General features: G+C 48.4%; 1 protein-coding gene across 2 annotated transcripts in view; it reads right to left on the minus strand.

The window, feature by feature from the left end:
* The window catches only part of NRF1 (nuclear respiratory factor 1), a 60,792-nt gene extending 44,819 nt beyond the window's left edge, over positions 1 to 15,973 (minus strand). Inside the window, exons 1-2 of one of the 2 annotated variants that reach the window (XM_066550161.1) lie at positions 15,901 to 15,973; positions 1,913 to 2,144 (exon numbers count right to left, since the gene is read on the minus strand). In XM_066550161.1, the coding sequence (XP_066406258.1) occupies positions 1,913 to 2,135 (223 nt within the window). In that variant the 5' untranslated portion in view covers positions 2,136 to 2,144; positions 15,901 to 15,973. Of the gene's footprint in view, positions 1 to 1,912; positions 2,241 to 15,900 lie in introns of those variants that run through there. The other variant, XM_066550162.1, reaches the window with a different exon arrangement.
* Positions 15,974 to 18,997: the final 3,024 nt, after the last annotated feature.

Genomic DNA, 18,997 nt, shown 5'->3' on the forward strand with positions numbered 1-18,997 from the left:
GTAAAATCCAGAGTTCCCAGCACGGTTCTACCAGGAAAAGAAATGTAAAATCCAGAGATCCCAGCAGTGCCCTGTCAGGGAAAGAAATGTAAAATCCAGAGTTTTCAGCAGTGTTCTGCCAGGGAAAGAAATGTGAAATCCAGAGCTCTCAGCAGTGTTCTACCAGGGAAAGAAATGTGAAATCCAGAGTTCTCAGCAGTGTTCTACCAGGGAAAGAAATGTGAAATCCAGAGCTCTCAGCAGTGTTCTACCAGGGAAAGAAATGTAAAATCCAGAGTTCCCAGCAGGGTTCTACCAGGGAAAGAAATGTAAAATCCAGAGTTCTCAGCAGTGCCCTGTCAGGGAAAGAAATGTAAAATCCAGAGTTCTCAGCAGTGCCCTGTCAGGGAAAGAAATGTGAAATCCAGAGCTCCCAGCAGTGTTCTACCAGGAAAAGAAATGTAAAATCCAGAGTTCTCAGCAGGGTTCTACCAGGAAAAGAAATGTAAAATCCAGAGTTCCCAGCAGTGTTCTACCAGAGTCTTCTGAGGACCACCCAGGCCTGAAAATCCTGTGTGCTAGAAGGGAAGGGGAAAGAAAAATTCCTGCAGGATGGGAGGGTGGAAAAGTTCAAAAGCAAGAGGCATGGGATGCTCAGGGGGTGGTGGAACCTCACAGGTTTGGTCTCAAGTCTGATACAGAGTCAGGCCAGACTCACTGCTTTATCATCACCCCATTTTTCTGCCAATGCAGACCCACTAGGGCCAGTCTGGAGGACATTTGGCTCACTGGGAGGAATCTGTGATTCTGAAGTACCTTCCCAGTCTGGATATGTCAGGATTTTCTGTGGATCTCCCAGGGAGAGAGGCCTGGCATGTGAGCTCCCTGACTCAGCAAGGCTGCACTCCTGGGTTAGTTTCTGCTGTTGTTTATGTGGGGCCTGAAATAATCTTTGCTCTTTGACATATTTGGTATTTTAATTTTGTTACTTGAGGTAGCATTTTAGCAGGGACCTTTGTGCAAAGCAGCAATTCCCAGCACCTCTGTGATGCACACAGAAATGATGTGGGATTCAAGTGGCCAGCAGGGAGAATTTCCTGTGGAATATTCCTGTGGGTGAGATGGAATAGTGATGTCTTAGGATCTAGCTTTTCTATTTTTCAGACCCTGTACTGCTTTAGTGTATAACTCTAAAACTCCTTAGCCTGTCAGCTGCTGTTCTCCCATTTTATTCAGATAAAACAATTCCTCTCTAGGCCTGAAACTCAAGGACACCTGACTGTTTTAGGCCTGTGTCTGAGTTTGAAAATCCAGGTGTCTGCTAAGAAAGGCAGGAGCCTCCCCTGAAATGGAAAATGCAAACCCCCTCCCTCTGAATTGTTATGAATTTGAAATTAAGGGGGGCTCTCAGGCAAAGATATGGGAATGGGAATAACAGTTCTTTATAAGGAAAGAAAATAAAATCTAAAATAAACAACGCAGTAATACAAACCAATCCACAGCCAGAGTGAGAGCAGGAGCTGCCCCCCTGTGTGTCAGGGTGGTGGCATATTCTCACTGACCAATCCAGTACAAGATACAAATCCAAGAGCATTTACATACAGCCTATAAGAATCATTACATTCCCATACTGTGCTACATTTTAAACCCTACAAACTCCTCTTTGGGCACCTTCTGCCAAGCTGTAGGGTCTGCTCTGCCCCTTGGGCCTGTCTGCAAGCAGAGGGTGTTGTTCCATCAAAAGGGGATCACCTTCAGTGGCCACACCATTGTTTTCCAGTTGTTCAGTAACTGAGGGATCTCAAAGCTTGCTTTCATTTCAATCTCACTCATAGTTTCCATATTCTCCAAACTCTTGCCAGACAATCCCATTTGACAAGGCTTTCCCGTTTCACCTTCCCCAAGAGGCGACGGAGCAGCCCCCGGGCGTTACCTGCAGCCGCCAGGTGCGCGGTGACCTCGTCGGCCGCCGTGGAGTTGAGGATGTCGGAGTCGTCGTAGGAGGTGTCCTCGGGCGAGGAGGGCGAGTCCTCGTCGGCGCTCAGCATGCTGTGCTCCGTGTAGGTGGCCACGTGTACCTGCTGCACCTGCTGGGCCACGGCGTGCGCCTCGATGGTAGCCATGTGCTCTGCCTGGCTCACCCCGTGCTCTTCCATCAAGAGTCACTGCCAGGACAAAAAACCGTGACAAAAAGGTGTGACAAAAAAACGTGACAAAAAAAAGTGACAAAAAAACGTGACAAAAAGCCAGGCTGTGAGCAGCAGGGACAGAGATCACCTCCTCCCTCAGGGTGTCTGCAAGAGGGAAATAACTCTGCCAAGAGCCAGGAGAGTTTTAACCTAAAACTCTTTAGGTTAAAGAGTTTGGAAAAATCCACACTTCCAAAAAGAACACGGCACCCAGACATCATTATCTCTGCTGGAGGGAAGGTCCCCAAGGACCCTGCAGCCCTAAGATTCTCCATTGAACGGTCAAAGGTGGGACTTGGTTTTGCCACATCAAGTTCCAGCTCTCAGGGAAGAGGCCTGAGGGTGACACAAAGTCTCCTCTGACCTCAATAGCTCAGGACACAAACGAAGATGCCAGCACAGAATCCCAGGAGCACTGAGGATGGAAAAGACCTCTGAGATCATCGAGTCCAACCTATATCCCCTCCCCAGAGCAGAGCACCAGGTGGCACATCCAGGAATTCCTTGGACACCCTCAGGGATGGGGACTCCACCATCTCCTTGGGCAGCCCCTGCCAAGGCCTGAGCCCCTTTCCATGGGGGAATTCCTGCTGATTCCCCCCTGAGGCTGCCCTGGCCCAGCCTGAGGCCGTTCCCTCTGCTCCTGTCCCTGTTCCCGGCTGTGCCCTCCTGGCAGGGACTTGTGCAGAGCCACCAGGGCCCCCTGAGCCTCCTTTGCTCCAGGCTCAGCCCCTGCCCAGCTCCCTCAGCCCCTCCTGGTTCTCCAGACCCTGCCCAGCTCCCCCAGCCCCTCCTGGCTCTCCAGACCCTTCCCAGCTCCCTCAGCCCCTCCTGGCTCTCCAGACCCTTCCCAGCTCCCTCAGCCCCTCCTGGCTCTCCAGACCCTTCCCAGCTCCATTCCCTGGACACACTCCAGCCCCTCCGGATCTTTCTGCTCGGGAGGGGCCCAGACCTGAACTCAGAGTCCAGAAAGAGGCAAAGCCATCACAGCCCAAGCACAAATATCACAGAAAGCTGATTTATTACAGCATCCAGTGGCAAAGCACCGAGCAAAGCAGCAGCTTACAGAGCCAGCAGGGCCCTGGACCACACACTGGGAGCACAGATCTGGGCAGAAGGACCAGGATGGGAGGTGCAGGGATATTTTCAGTCTGTGCCTGCTGTACGTTTGTGGCAAAGAAAAGGCACATCCCTAAGAGATTTTCCAACAGGAGAATTAGAACCTCAACCCTCAAAAAGAGATTCCCCAAAGGGAATCTGCTCCTGCTCAGGGCAAAGAGCAGAAAGAGGTGACCAGCTGCAGGGAATAAGAAAATAAATTTAAAAAAAGGTTCTGACCTGGTAAGAACAGTCATGGAATTAGAGCTCCTGACTTACACAGATCACAGAATGCCATGAGGGGTCACTGAGACACAGGAACCCAAACCATTTTGTCAAGAGGGGTATTTTGACCAAACAAAAAGGAGGTTGCAGCCAGGTGGGAGTTGGTCTCTTCTCCCAGGCCACAGGATAAGAGGAAATGGGTTCAAGTTGTGCTGGGGAAGTTTAGATGGGATTTTAGGGAACATTTCTTCTCCAAAGGGGTTGCCAGTGGAACAGGGAAGTGCTGGACCCCCATCCCTGAAGGGATTTAACAGACCCTGGGGACATGGTTAGGGATGGGATCGGCAGTGCTGGGGAAGGGTTGGAATATTCCAGCCTGAGGGACAGCAGAATTGCTGTTGTGAGACTGTCACAAACCTACTGAGGCTACAGCTAAAGCCAAACCAGCTTCAGACTCCCAATCCTCCCAAAAAAAGCTGCTGGAGTCTGATGTTGCTGTTGTCCAACCCTGTTTACAACTTGGGTTGTAATATTAGAACCATCCAAAAATAGCAGGAGTTCAAACAGTGCCAGCAAGGAAGGGACTGAGACTTCGAGGTGCAAATTGAGACAAACTGAAAACTTCTGGTGGAGAAACAATCAGCCTTAAACTCCTGCCATGAAACTCACACTGCCATCACCACAGAAAAATGGGTGGGAAAATAATATCTGTACATTGAGACAAACTGAAAACTCCTGGTGGAGGAACAACCAGCCCAAAACTCCTGCCATGAAACTCACACTGCCATCACCACAGAAAAATGGGTGGGAAAAAATATCTCAAGTAAATCCTTATGGACCAGCTTAACAGATTTCCCAAGACACTGAGCTTTTCCTGAAAGGGGACATTGCTGCTTTTCTGACTATTAAAATTTAAAAAACCCATGGGAAGATGTGATCAGAACATGACTGATAGAGCACAGTGACTTTAAAGTCAGGAGACAAGACCCCAAGACAACAAATGAAACCACTGGAACTAAACCTTGCACTCAAGGCAGCCTACACCTAATGTCACCAACACTGAAACCTTGGGAAGCCATTCCCGTATTCAAATTATTCCCAAAGGATTCCTGACCCCAGTCAGGCTTTGTGGGCCACCACCTTGGCTGGCAGGTGAAGGTGTCACCAAGCTGGGCCAGCCAAGCACCCCTGTGACACATGCAAAGGATGGGGCCTGGATTGGGGCAGGGATCTGGGCACAGGGATGAAAGGAAAGCTGTTCCCTTCATCCTTTAGAGAGGAGCATTCCCCACCCCGGGAAAGGAAGGGTGATCCCTGGTGTTCTCCCAAAACCAGAGCAGTTTCAGGAGGAGGGACAGCCTAATGACACAGCGGTGACTGCAAGGACATTTCTGGACACTTCCTTAGTCCAGAAGGCTTGGATGACAGCCAGTAGTTTGTTTTAAAGTAATTTAAAGTGTTTATAGAAAAATATGAGGATAAAGTCCCTCTCATCACACAGTGCAGCTGCTTCATGAGTGTGTAAGGGGTTCCCTTGGTGTCCTGTCAGCCCTGACCAGTGGCCGCTGACAGCATCACTGGAGGAACACCAGAGGCAGGAGGAAACAGCAGAGCTGCCCCACTCAAACCACCAGAAAACAACAGGAACTGGTTGCAAACCCCATAAATTCCACACCAAATTTAAACCCACGTGGATTGAAATGAAGGTCTCTGTGGTGTGATTCTAACAAGACACAACTCAGCCCATAAAACCCCCACAGACACCATCCTCTACCATCACCATACAGCTTAAAGGGTGCTTAAAACTGAGTCCAAAATGAAAATCCCACACCAGAAAAAATCATGAGAAACAGCAGCACCATGGAAAAACTCCCTTACACAGGCAGGGCCTGGAATGATTTTAAACCTTTATCCCACTGAAGAGGTTTTGCTTCAGATGCTGCAGGAGACACGACTGAGACAGACTGAAGCTGGAGATGAGCATTTATCCTCTGCAATGTTAAATCATGGTGCCATTTTTACCAGCTCAGCCCACACCTCATTAATTTGAAACCCTGCTCAGATCAGCAATAAATAAAAAGAATCACTGGGTCTCGCTTCTTTGGTGGTTTAAATAACTTTGAAAGGAAGCAAAATAGGAATTCTGTGGAGCTTTTGAGAGACCTGCTTGCTCTGTCCTCTCATGAGAGGATCCCTCCTAGGATACAACCATGAAAGGGACATTGGGGAAGGTCACCCTTTCCTTCTCTGTAGGAAATCACCCTCTAAATCAGGTTCTGGCCACTGTTTGCTGTTCCCCTTCCCCTTGCTGGGAGGGAGATTCCCCACTAACTGCTGCTTCATCTCCACGAGCCACAGAACAAGGCTGGAGCAGTTTCCCAAGATGCTGCTGGTGGCACCCAGGACTTCCCTGCTCCTGCTGAGCTGCTTCCTCACTCCCAGGAGGGTAAGGAAGACCCCACTTCCATTTTATTTCAAGATCTACCAACAGTTTGTGGCTGCCACTCCTCTTCCTTCTCCCTGCCACAGCACCACGGGCACGGCTGGCAGCTCGTGACAGGGAGGGATCCAAAGCACCTTTGATGATCTGGGCTGACGTGATGTGAGGGAGATTTTTCAACTGGGTCACACTCGGTGGATTCAATCAGGTTGGAAAGCACTTCCCCTGCACTGAGTGCTCAGGAATGTGTTCTTTAAAAAGCTCTTCCACACTTCTGGCTGTGCATCTCGATAAACTCCGATTTCCCCGCAGAGGCAGCCTGGGATAATTCCTAAGTGAAAACTGATCTTAGCAGGAAATCAATCACTGGCCATTTCCTAATAAAATCAAACCCTGTTTGAGTGGAATTAGACCTTTGAAATTGTCCAGTCCTGCTTTTCCTGTTCTGGCACAAGACCCTCTATGCAGTTTTTCAGGAGAGCAGGCACATCCTGGTTTAGCACCTGCAGATTTCTGCTACATCACATTTTGATGGTCACAACCACAGAGAGCCAACCTCCTCTGGGAACAAACACAAACCCAGGGATGTATTCCATGATTTTTACCAGGAGATGAGATTGAAATCAGTGGTCAGAGAGATTTGTGTCTTCCCTCCATGAGAATGGCCAGACACGAGCTGGGTTTGGTGGTTCCTGGCATGGTCTGGCTCAGAGGGGCTGCTCCAGCTGAGGGGAGGATTAGAGGGCAACCTTTAAAAAGGAGGAATGGCCACTCCTGGTGTTGTCCTGGCTCGGTTTCTCCTCCATCTGGGCCAACCTGGCATCTCATCCACCTCCGAGCCGGGGCGTGGAGCTCCCTCCCGGCATCTCCTGAGAGTGCTGGTGAAGAAAGCACTTCCAGGAGAAACCAGGAGCTCTGTGCCAGCCAATTCCAACAGCACCAGCCCCCACTCCCACCAATCAACCACCGCCACGCCAGTCCCAGAGCTTCTCCTGCTCTTTTCTCCACGGGGACAGGAGAGAGAGGGCGTCCAGGTGTCCCCAGCAGGTGATTCCAGACTCCCAGTCACACAGATGCAGCTCTTTCCTTGATTTCCACATTGCATTGGCATCTCTCACTGGGTAAGTATCGTTCATTAATTCCTATTTAGGGTGAACTTGACACCTCTCCTGTATAAAACTGCGCCTAGAGGGAATCACCCCTGCGGGTCTGATAAGCAAACACCACCATTCACCGGGATAAGCTCGATTAATATCTCACTGATTGCCACAACTCATTGAAAACGCACATTTAAATACCAAAATCCCATTTTCCAAGGGAAAAAAAAAAAAAAAAGCTCTCTTGTTCATGAGGAAAACTTTGAAGCCAACACCACAACCTGCTAAAAAACTGTTTGTTTTTTTTCCCTCCAGTGGAGCACCTGCCCCTCCAGAAGCTGCTCAAGGTTTTGGATGGGAAAGACTCTCCGGGACTGGAGACACTGACTCCTGTCAGCAGCACGGCTGATACCAGGCACAAAGCAAGATAAGACACTCCAGTTTTTTCCCTTCCTATCAAGATTGAAGTGAACATCTCATTTACGTGCCTGGCACAGATACGGTGACTCGAGCAACACCAGGATCCAGCTCTCGTTCCACAGCGTCCTCCTGTGGCATAACATTAGTAAAATGATCCTTTTAATTAGCACGGGGTACAAAAAATACCAAAAACCCAATGCTCCTGGTCTCGGCGTGAAAAGCCCTGAAATCAAATGAATTCTAGCAAACAAAGCCAAAATTCCTTCTATTAACGCGCTCTCTTTGTCACAATCTCACATCAAAGAGCAAAGAAATCCCCCTGCAGGGGAAAAACTTTCACTGTGGCAGCTCTGGAAAAGAAACCAACAGGATTTCACAGGTATTTATTAGGATAATGGCTCCTACGTGCTGCTGAGAGCTGCCATCAGGGACAATGGGACTTGCAATGGGCCCTTTTTGCAGCTAAATTTCATATATTTAGCACCGAACACCAGCAGGAAGCCACGGGGTAAACACAAAGATGAGGTGGATTGCCCTTGAAGACTCTTCTCAAGCTTTGGCACCAAGAAGTGACATCCCAGTGGAATCAGCCCTCCCCAGGAAGAGTCCAAGAAAGAAAAGGGCACAATTCCCATTTGGAAACCCACGGGAAGGGCACCACCGCATCCCAGGCTGTGGCAGCCGAGTGAAACCCAAACCTGGCAGTGAAACTGCACCCAGAACCGTGAACCTCTGGATGGAATTCTCATTTGGCATTCCCGTGCCTGCCCCAGGCTCTGCAGGTTTCACAGGCAGCATTTGGGGTGACTCCCCCTCACCAGTACCCACCAGTAGCACCTTTTTCCCCTCAAATCTTTTTGCAGGATGCGTGGTCTGCCACAGGTTTAGGAACCAGGACATGATAAATGCCACTCTCTGAGGTAATACTTTATAACTCTTGCATTTTATTCAAAGAGCCACACAGAAATCCCAATTTTAACCTATTTTCCTCAGACCTGCAGAACCCAGGAGTCGTTCTAACAGCGTGAAGCGAGTTACTCATCTTTAGTCAATTCAGCTCTTTTAATTAACAGCCAGAAGTTGTCTTTTAAGGATTCTTCCTCACCCAACGAGCACAGGCTGCTGTTTGGTGCTGGCTGAAGCATTCCTGGCTGGGCACAGAGGTGCAGCCCTTGGGATTACTGCTGGAAAAGACAGAGCATGGCCCTGCCTGGCCGCTGTAAGGTGCAAATGTGCCCATTTTAATCCTCTTCCGTGGAGAGAGAGGATTAGTGGTTATGCTGGACTACCACAGGAAGAGAGAATGGGTGACACAGAAAGGTTTGAGCAACAGGGAGGGGACAGAGATGCTGTGGAGGCTCCGGGGTGGGAAGGATCACCATGTGCCCAGCAAGGACGAGCTCTGAACAGCCTTGGCTCCATCTGGGAATATCCTCAGTTGGACAGGATCCACGGGAACAGAACATCCATCCAACTCCTGATCCTGCACGGAGACCCCAGTCCCACTCTGTGCCTGGCAGCACTGTCCAAATTCTCCTGGAGCTCTGGCAGCCTCAAGGCTGTGCCAGAGCTGATATATATATGATCTATCTATCTATCTATCTATCTATCTATCTATCTATCTATCTATCTATCTATCTATCTATCTATCTATCTATCTATCTATCTGATACCCAGCCTGATATCCAACCTGACCCTCCCCTGACACAGCTTAATAGCATTTCCTCAGATCCTGTCCCTGGTCACACAGGGCAGAGACCAGAGCTGCCCCTCCTGAGGAAGCTGCAGCTCCCAGTGAGTCTCCCCTCAGCCTCCTCTCCTCCAGGCTGGACAAACCAAGTCCCCTCAGCTGCCCCTCAGCCCCTTCCTCATCCCTGTGTCCCTCCTTTGGACACTCTCTAATACCTTTGAACCTTTTTTCTATGGTGGTGCCCAAAATGACGATGGGTCACCTTAAGGACTCAGTCCTCACAAGGCATTAAGTCAAGATCAGCACGTGGTGAGAACAGACAGTACAGTCCCAAGCATGTTTAATTATCAAACTTCCACCAAAATGGCAGCCTGGCCACCCCTTCTTTAAGTTCAAGTGGTTCAAGAACACGTCTGCTTGGCTGCCCTGCAAAATATGCACTTGAGGAGGAAAAACTCCCCAGAAAATCCACTGGGAACTCATGAACATAAGGACATGGAGCTGCTGGAGCAAATCTACAGGAGGCCCTGGAGCTGCTGCAGGGCTGGAGCCCCTCAGTTCCCAGGGATCCAGGCTGGGAGAGCTGGGGGTGCCCAGCCTAGAGAAGGCTCCAGGGAGAGCTTCCAGCACATTCCAGGGGCTCCAGGAGCGCTGCAGAGGGACTGGGGCCAAGGCCTGCAGGGACAGCACCCAGGGAATGGCTCCCAGTGCCAGAGGGCAGCCAGGGATGGGATCTTGGCAATGAGGAATTCCTGGCTGGGCTGGAATTGCCAGAGCAGCTGGGGCTGCCCCTGCATCCCTGCAATGTCCAAGGCCAGGCTGGACACTGGGGCTGGAGCAGCCTGGGACACTGGGAGGTGTCCCTGCCATGGCACAAGATGAGCTGTAAGGTCCTTCCAGCCCAACCCATTCCACAATTCCATGATGACTCCACGACCCCAGAAAGGGAAACTGACCCTGTGCAAACACAGCAGGTACGTGAGAAAATCCCAGGAGAAAATCCCACCTCAGTCACACTCGCAGCCTCACATTCTGCACCTCCAACATTTGTGTTTTCTGGAGGGAAAAAACCCTGCATTTCCAGCCCAACCACACCAGAGAGATTTTTGCCTGCCAGCCTTTCAGGTGGGAAGCACCTCCAAGCTGGGTTTAAATGCTGGTCCCAGGTTTGCCTCTCCACGCTGACAGAGCCTGTTGAACGGGCCGGGCGCTGCGCTCTCCGTGTCCCCTCGGTGCCACACGGGCAGGGGGACTCTGCAGACCCACAGAGAGCACCCAGAACTGAGCCACCCTGCAATTCCAGCCCTGAGCCACCCTAACCCTGTGGCTAAAGCTTTTCCTGCCTTGAGCACAGTATGCAAATCCTGAGGGAATTCCACACACAGCTCCTGCCACAACCCCACGCTCCACCTGCTGAAAATGGACTGTGGATTTTTATTTGCTGCCACATTTTGTCCTTCAGATCTTCTTCCACCACTACCTCCACCACTACCTCCATCTACACACGCTTCAGATTATCAGGGCTGAAGTATTCCAACCATTCCCAGGGAAATTCACTGTTTCCTTCTGGAGCAAGGCACCAAATTCACCGATTTACCCCTAAATCCATGGGAATGCTCACGATGCAGAATTCATAAGCCTGAAAATAACCCAACTTTCAACTCAAAGCAACCACAAGAAGAGCTCTGAATCCACCAGCTCCTTCTAGGGAGGGAAAGGAGCAGCACTGTTGGAGTCCCTTCTCCTCCCAAAGGGAAATCAGGAGTTAAAGGATTTTTCTGGTGCCCAAGGAAGCGGCTGCAGAAGCAGCAGGAGACTCTAAAGGCTGACACCAAGAATAAACTTCTTCATTTACACAGCATTCCTCAGCATAAATAAAACATGGGCACTCTGGGCTGTGGCTTTGCAAGTATTTTTGACCCAGAGTATGGAGTTTTCCAAGTCATCCCTGTCTGATTCCTTTAATTAGATGGTTATGTAATGAACAGTGGGAGGGACTCAGTTACTTCTGGATTGGCTTCCTTGGTCACACTGATCACAAGCAAACGTGGTCTGTGAGTGAAAATACACTTTCATGGGTTTTTTCCTTCTGTATTTGAGGTCAGGTGAATTTTGTAGGGCTGAAAAAGTTGAGTTTCCCTCCGAGTCACTGCAGGATCTGAGCAACCCATTTATTATTTATAGGCACCACAGGCAGCACACAAACAATTCACACATCTGCCAAACAAAAATAACAACAAAAATAATGCCCTAAACTAAGGAGACTCCTGCTGCCATCCTCCAGCACAAAACCAGGCTACACTCCCTGGCAAAAGCAGCACAGTCCCTGAGAAAGGGGGGAAATCAGGAAGGAGACACTGGAATTCCCAGTCCTACTGAGATGGAATCCACCTGCCATCCCGAGTGTCCAAAGGGGTTTTGTACAGCTACGTCTTTTTTTCCAGGAGGGAAAAACCAAGGTGGAATTTCATTGACATGAAAATGTCAGCGTGGATCAGGACAAGCTGTGAGCTGCACCAAACACAGCCTGCAGCTCCCTGGGCTCCATCTGGCAGAGCAAGGGATTCCCTCCTGGACTCCTTCTTGGATTCCTTCTCGGAGTCTGGCAAGCAACTCATCCACAGCAAACCCAGAGCAGCCTCAGAGTCCTTCCCAAAAAACTGGAACGCAGCCTGAGCTCCAAAATCCTGGGAAAAACCTCTCAGACTCTGGTGAAACGCAGGGACAGCTCCTGGCTGTAGCTGTGACATTCCCAAAGGATAACAGGCTCTGAGGTTTCCCAGAAACTGGACAATTCCCAGCCAGCCCCACTGTCCAGCTGGCAACTGGAGCAGCCCCGCCAGTTTTGGGGGAGAAAAAAAAAGCAGAAAGACCAGAATTGGGGAATCCACAAATATTGAACCCTACTGCAACTGCTGCAGTGGGCACAGAACAAAGCTGAATTCCCCAAAGCTGGAAGCTCCTGGATGGTGCAGGTTTACCTGGACAGGTGAGAGGCTCCTCATCCCTGGCACAAAGCCCTGCACAATTCTGGACCTTAAAGCTTTTCTCACACTGCACTGCAGCCTTTAGGCTGGGACGTGGTGAGGGCTTCTGGGGGGAGCTTTAGTTTGAAGAGATAAAAGACACCAATCATGTTCTGAGTTCTGTAATTTGCAATATTTGGAAACCACAGGGACTTTGCCAGGATTTATTCACCTGGTCTGGATTCACAGGCAAAATGAGCTGATGAAGAGATCCATGAGGGCAGACACACAAATTTAATCACTAAAATAAGCGAGAAATGGATCAGGGCAGGGGTGTGGGAAAGCATTAAAATGACCTAACAAAAAGCTGAACTCCAAACCCTAAGAGGATGGATCCCCTTTAAACACACACAGGGACAGGGTTCCACTTCATCCAAGGGAATGGCTGGAGCTGTGTCAGGGGGCTTAAGCCACATTTTGGAAAAGGTTCTTTCCCCAGAGGGTAGTGGGGCACTCAACAGTACCAGTAAAATCCCCACTGTGCATCAGAAGTTATTTTAAAACCTCCCAAAAAAGTGGTTTAAAATGATTTTATTAAACATCTTGGGCACTGGGTAATGGGTAACACAAAATATCTGAACTGTGTGTTTTTTTCCCACAGATCAACTTCAGAAGCAGCCTAAGGAAGATAAAGTCCAAGGCTGAATTTCACAGAACTCCCTGCACTGAAAATCATCAACACAACCCCACCACTCCTACTGACAGCACAAAATGTTCTTATGTAGAAAAGGGTGGACTAAATTTTCTTGGTAAAAGGGATTCAGGAGCACAGCAGAGTTCACTGTGCCCTGCTGCCTTCCTGGAGGACAACTTCCCACATCAGAGAAAGGTAATGCATAAAAAATAATAATTCCCAAACCCTTCAAGAGAGAGAATCTGCATGGAAACCTCCCTCCTTTGGAAAAGCAATGGAAACATTCCCAGAGCTTGTGCATGCACATGGCAGAAGTTGGACATGACCACCCTAGAAGGGAGATGGACACCAAGAGTGGCCCCAGTGCTCCCAGTCTGGGCTCCTTCTCTCTCTCGGGGTTCCTTGGTTTCCCCTACAGGACTGAAATATTCCAGGCCTGAGCTTGCCAGAAGTTAAATCTCCTGGTTTAAGGCTGAAAAAAAGGTGATCCAGGCTCCTGAGAGACAGAAAACTGATGAAACCCCAGCATGGGAAGAATCCCTCACACCAAGACACCTGTGGGCTGCAGGTGGACATCAGAGCAGCTGACCAGGCTTCTGTCCAGGGAATTCCAGCCAATTAATGGCAGGAATTTAATGGCAGGACAAACCCCACAGTGGCCAAGCTCCCTTGGGAGCAAAGAGGCCTTTCCATGGAATCATGGACTGAAGTTGGGAAAGGCCTCTGAGAGCATCGAGTTCAACCTTCAACTCAACCCTGCCGTGTTCACCACCAAACCTCAGCTTCAGGGGCCAAACTGAACAATTCCAGGGATGGGGATTCCACCACCTCCCTGGGCTTAATCCCCCAAATTTCCCATTTTCCTGACGGAGCAGCACAGAGGTGCAACCTCCCACCCACACCAAGGACTCTCACTGGCAGGGCTGGCTTTTCCAGGATGGTTTCATTTAACCTCTGGAATGGGGTGGCCAAGGCTCCTCTGTCAGACCCCACATTTCCTAAATCCTAAAATATTCCAGGACCTGCACAAAACCCGCAGGGATGAGGCTGAGGGCTCCCAGCTCGCTGTGTTTATGGCCTGTGCACAAGAGCTCATCAGCAAACCTCACAAAAATGATGCGAGGCTCATGGAAAACAACCAGGATGCAACAAAACTCCACAAAAACCAGCTGAGATGCTCTGCAAAACACCAAAAACACTCCAAGAAACTACAGAGGAACAAGAGAGGATTTAAATGAACCCTGCACTGTGACACTCGGTGGAATCATGGAATGGTTTGGGTTGGAGGGGACCATAAATCCCATCCCATTTTCCCACCAGCCCAGGTTGCTCCAAGCCCCATCCAACCCGGCCTTGGACATTTCCAGGGATGGATGGGCAAGGTTAAAACCCAGAAAAATTCGGTTGTTACAATCCTCAGCTTCCCACAAGTACCATCATCATCATCATCATCGTGCACTTCCTCTTTCACCCTCAAGAGAAAAAAATAAATCATTGATCCCAGTTTTACCACCAGCACAAAAATTTCAATTAAAAAGATGAACAATTCTCTCACCCATTTCCTCAATATTTGGGAAATGTAAGATCACTGTGAGAGGATTTGGAAAGGAGCAATTGTGATGTGGCTGAAGGAGAAGAAAGGATGAGTTCACATTGGGAATCCTCTCAGGATGTGGGAAGAGGGTCTAAAACCGTGCTCAGAGACCAACAAGGCTTAGAAACAAAACCACAACAGCCAGGCCCTGCCTAAAGGATTAAAAATCCCAAATTCAGGAAATAACAGTCCAGTGAAGGAGAGAAAAATAATAAAAACATAAAGCAGAGTACCCAAACTCGAACAGAGAAAACATCTCCCCACACAACAAAAATCATCTGCAGCTGAAAGAAAGCTTAGACTTGGTAACCTCAAATGTAGGAAGTCTTGAGCTGAATTATTTCTGTCCCTTAATTATTATTTACACTAAAAAGGGCCTGAGCACCTCAGTCACAGCCAGGTCTGTGCTGAGCCAGATGTTTTAGAGCCCTTTTCTGGGTATTTTTATACACAGCCAGTTACACCCCTTTTTTATAGGCAATTTACAGCCCTTTTTTGGGTATATTAATGGAGGGGAGGTGAGTGATTAACACGTTTCAAGTCGCTCCCAACCTCCTGTACAGAGGGAGGAAAATTATACATGTGCAAAATGTAAAGAAAAATAAAGGGGAGGGAGAAAGGGGGGGTAAAAGGGGAAAAAAAGAGGGATGAGAGGAAAAAAAAGGGGGGGGGAAGGGAGAATGAAGGGGAACTTCATCAATGAGCTCAGAGGTCTTTTCCAACTTAACTGGTTCTGTGATTCTGGGGCAAGAAATAGGCGGTGAAGGGGAAAAAACACCAAAGATGAAGGGAGGAATGAAAGGGGGCATGAAGAGGAACTTTATCAAGGTTGCACTCATTTATCTCTAAGGCCTTTTACAAACGAATTGATTATGGGGGAGAAAGGGGAGATGAAGGGAAAAAATGAGGGTGAGGGGAAAAAATGGGGGTGTGAAGGGAAAAAAAAAAGAGTGGGCAACAAGCAAAAAAAGGGGGGGGTTAAAAGAAAACAAAAGGGGGGGTGAAGAGTAAAACAATGGGGGTGAAAGCAAAAAAGTGGGGGTGAATACAAAAAAAGTGGGTGAAGGCAAAAAAAGGGGGAGTGAAGAAAAAAAAGGGGGAGGGTGAAGGAGGAAAAAAAAGGAGGGATAATGGGTTAAAAACAAAAAGGTGGTGAGGGCCAAAAGCAGGCAAGAAGGGGCTCCGAGAACAGCAGGGAAAAGGGCGAAGCAAAAGCCCCGCCAATGTCTGCGGCCGCGGCCCAACTTCCCCGGCCGGCCGGGCCCGGCTCAGCCCGGGCGGGAGCTCCGAGGCCTCCCCGCACCCGCCGCCCCCCGGCCCTCGCTCCCGTGGCCGCTGCCCGCGCCGCCCGTCCCGGCCCCCCCGCGCTGCCCCGGCCCCGGGGCGGCCCCGCGGGCCCGGCGCGGCCGGGCGGTCGCGGCCGCCGGGGGAGCGGGTGCGGGCGGCGGGGGCCCCGCGTTGGTGCGGCTGCGCCGGGGCTGGAGGAGATTGCGCGGTAGGACGCTCACCTCAGAGCGGCTGCGCTGCGGCGGGCCCGCGCCGCGGGGCCGCGGCGGGCGGAGGGCGGGCGGCGGGCGAGCGGGGCGGCGGCGCGAGTCGCCCTCGGCCGCCGCGGTGGCGAGCGCGGGAGGCGGGGACCGGCGGCGGCGGCGGCGGCGGAGGAGGCCGGGGACAGCGAGAGGGGGGGAGCGGGACGTATGGCGTCATAGCGCCGCGCCGCCGCCATCTTGGGGAGGGCGAGGGCGGCGGGGGCGGCCATGGGCGGGAGGTCGGCGCCATGTTGGGGAGGTCGCGGCCGTTCCCGCCTCAGGGGCGCCGAGGGACGCGGGGCCGCGGCGGGGCTGAAACCGGGGTTGGAGTGGAAATCCAGGGGAAAGCGGTCTGAAATAGATTTATTTTGGGCATATATATGGTGGGAAAGGCCAGTTTAAATGGAAGTTACAGAAAAATCATTTTAAAATAGGCTCTTTTTCATATTTTTGGTGAGAACATCCAGTTTAAAGATGAGAGTTGCTAAAAAATCAGTTTAAAATACAATTTTTTTGGTCATGTTTTTGGTCGACAAATCCAGTTTAAAATGGAAGTTGCAAAAAAAGCATTTTAAAATATTTTTTTTTTTGCATGTTTTTAGTGGACAAATCCAGTTTAAAATGGAAGTTGCGGAAAAAACATTTTAAAATAAAAAATTATTTCGCATGTTTTTAGTGGACAAATCCAGATTAAAATGGGAGTTGTGGAAAAATCAGTTTAAAATTTATTATTTTCCCCATATTTTTGGTGGGGAAACCCAGTTTAAAATGAGAGTTGCGAAAAAATCAGTTTAAAATAGATTTTTTTTTTTTTGGCCATAATTTTGGTGGAAAAATCCAGTTTAAAATGTAAATTCTTGGAAAATACCTTTTAAAATAGACATTTTGAAAAAAAATCTGTCCAAAATAATTTGGTGCAGGGTTTTTTGCTTTTTTTTTGGTGAAAAAAAAAAATTTAGAATGGATTTTTCTTTCATTGTTTTGGTGGAAAAATCCATTTTAAAGTGGAAATTGTGGAAAAAAGGTAGTTCAAAATGGAAATGTTTCCCTTATTTTTTTGGTGGAAAAAAATACAGTTTAGAACTATTTATTTATATTTATATTTTTATTTAAGATACAGCACGAAAGGGAAATTTCTCCTTTTTTGTGGGAGAACCAGTGTTAAAATCTACATTTTTCCCATTTTTTGTGGGAAATTCCATTTTTAAATTTATTTCCCCCGTTTTCTGTGGAAAAAAACAGTTAAAAATACAAATTGTTTCCGTTTTCTGTGGAACTCAAAATTCACCTCAGTGGACTGTCAGTGGGACTTAATAATATTAAAGGCCAATATAAACAATTCCATGCTTTAGGGAGCTAAAAAATAAAGGATTTGAAACACAGAGAGGAAAGGAGCTGAGGGAAATAATAAAAATGGGTGTAAATCTGTGGGATTTTTGACTCTTGAGGTAGAACTTGATACCTAATTCCCTGAAGATAATGGATTTCTTTTTTCCTTAGGAATGACATGGAAAACACGACAGGGACAGGCACAAGAAGAGTTCCCAGGAGTTGTTTAAGAGCAGCATGAGAAGCAAAATATTTTCAGGGATGTCCCTTCATTTAGAGACAATTTGTGTTTATTCCATGCTCTGTGCTCTGGTGGGTCAAAAAACTCCTTGGGATTTAAATTAATCACCCCATATATATATATATATATATATATATACACATATATAAATATATATATATACACACATATACACATTATATATATACACACGTATATATACATACATATATATATGTATATATATATAGTTTTTTATATATATATATACTTATATATGTGTATGGTTATATAGATATATATGGTTATATATAATGTAATATTATAATTAATATATTTATTATATACTCTACTTATTTATATCTCTCTATATATCTACCTATATATTTCTATATCTATATCTCTAGGTGGATAAATAGAGAATCTGTGGGATCTGGGATCCCTGTAGGAGGAAGGTCCTGGAGAAATGCGGGTTTAGGTGAGGCAGCAGGAGAATGCCCAGGGGCAGGATGTGACAACTGACCCGCGTTTGAGGTTTTGGGAGCAGGTTGGACACAGCAGGCTGGGGAATGCTGCAGGTGCAGCTGCTCCTGCCTCGGGCAGCAGGCTGGGTGGGGATCTCCCATCCAGGGCATCTTTCCAAGGTGTTGCTGATGGCTTTGGAATGGGCTCGTGCAGACATGGGATTGTGAAAGTGCCCAAAACCCCCGAGTCTGTGCCTGCCGAGTGCTGGCACGTGTGGTCTCTTTTTTTGTGGGGAAAAAAAATCACGTTTAAAATTGATTTTTCTCCTTGTTTTGGCAGAAAAATATCCATTTTAAAGTGGAAATTGTGGGGGGATAAAGCCAGTTAAAAATGGAAATGTTTCGCTTATTTTTTTGGTGGAAAAAATACAGTTTAAACCAGAATTAAAAAATAAAAATTATATTTTTTCTAAGATACAGTACAAAAGGGAAATTTCCTTGGGAACAAACCAACCCTTTCTCTTTGGAAAACTGAGCACCAGCACACACCTGTCTGAGTTCTGGAAATCCAAGATGTGGTGGGCCATAATCCCACGTCTAGAAGGTGGGAAAAGAACTTAACTGGGAATGTAAATGTGGTAGCAGAAGGAAGGGAGCCATGGGAATGCTGGAGCCTGGTCAGGAAATGCCAAATTCAGTGGTCAGGGAAAGCCTGGGGAGGAATAACTGTGGGGAAAGGTTTAAATGTCCCCATTCCTGGGTTTGGGAAGGGAAAATCACAGAAATGTGGAAGGGAATTTAAGGATCATCCAGCTCCAACCCCTGCCACGGGCAGAGACACTTCCCATTATTCCAGAGTCCTGTGATGATGGGAAGGGTTTAAATGTCCCCATTCCTGGGTCTGGGAAGGGAAAAGCACAGGAAAATCACAGAATTGTGGAAGGGGCTTGCTTGGAAGGGAATTTAAGGATCATCCAGCTCCAACCCCTGCCATGGACAGAGACACTTCCCATTATCCCAGAGTCCTGTGATGATGGGAAGGGTTTAAATGCCCCCATTCCTG

This window comes from Molothrus aeneus, chromosome 5 (genome assembly GCF_037042795.1).
Source record: "Molothrus aeneus isolate 106 chromosome 5, BPBGC_Maene_1.0, whole genome shotgun sequence".
NCBI classification, from domain to species: Eukaryota; Metazoa; Chordata; class Aves; order Passeriformes; family Icteridae; genus Molothrus; species Molothrus aeneus.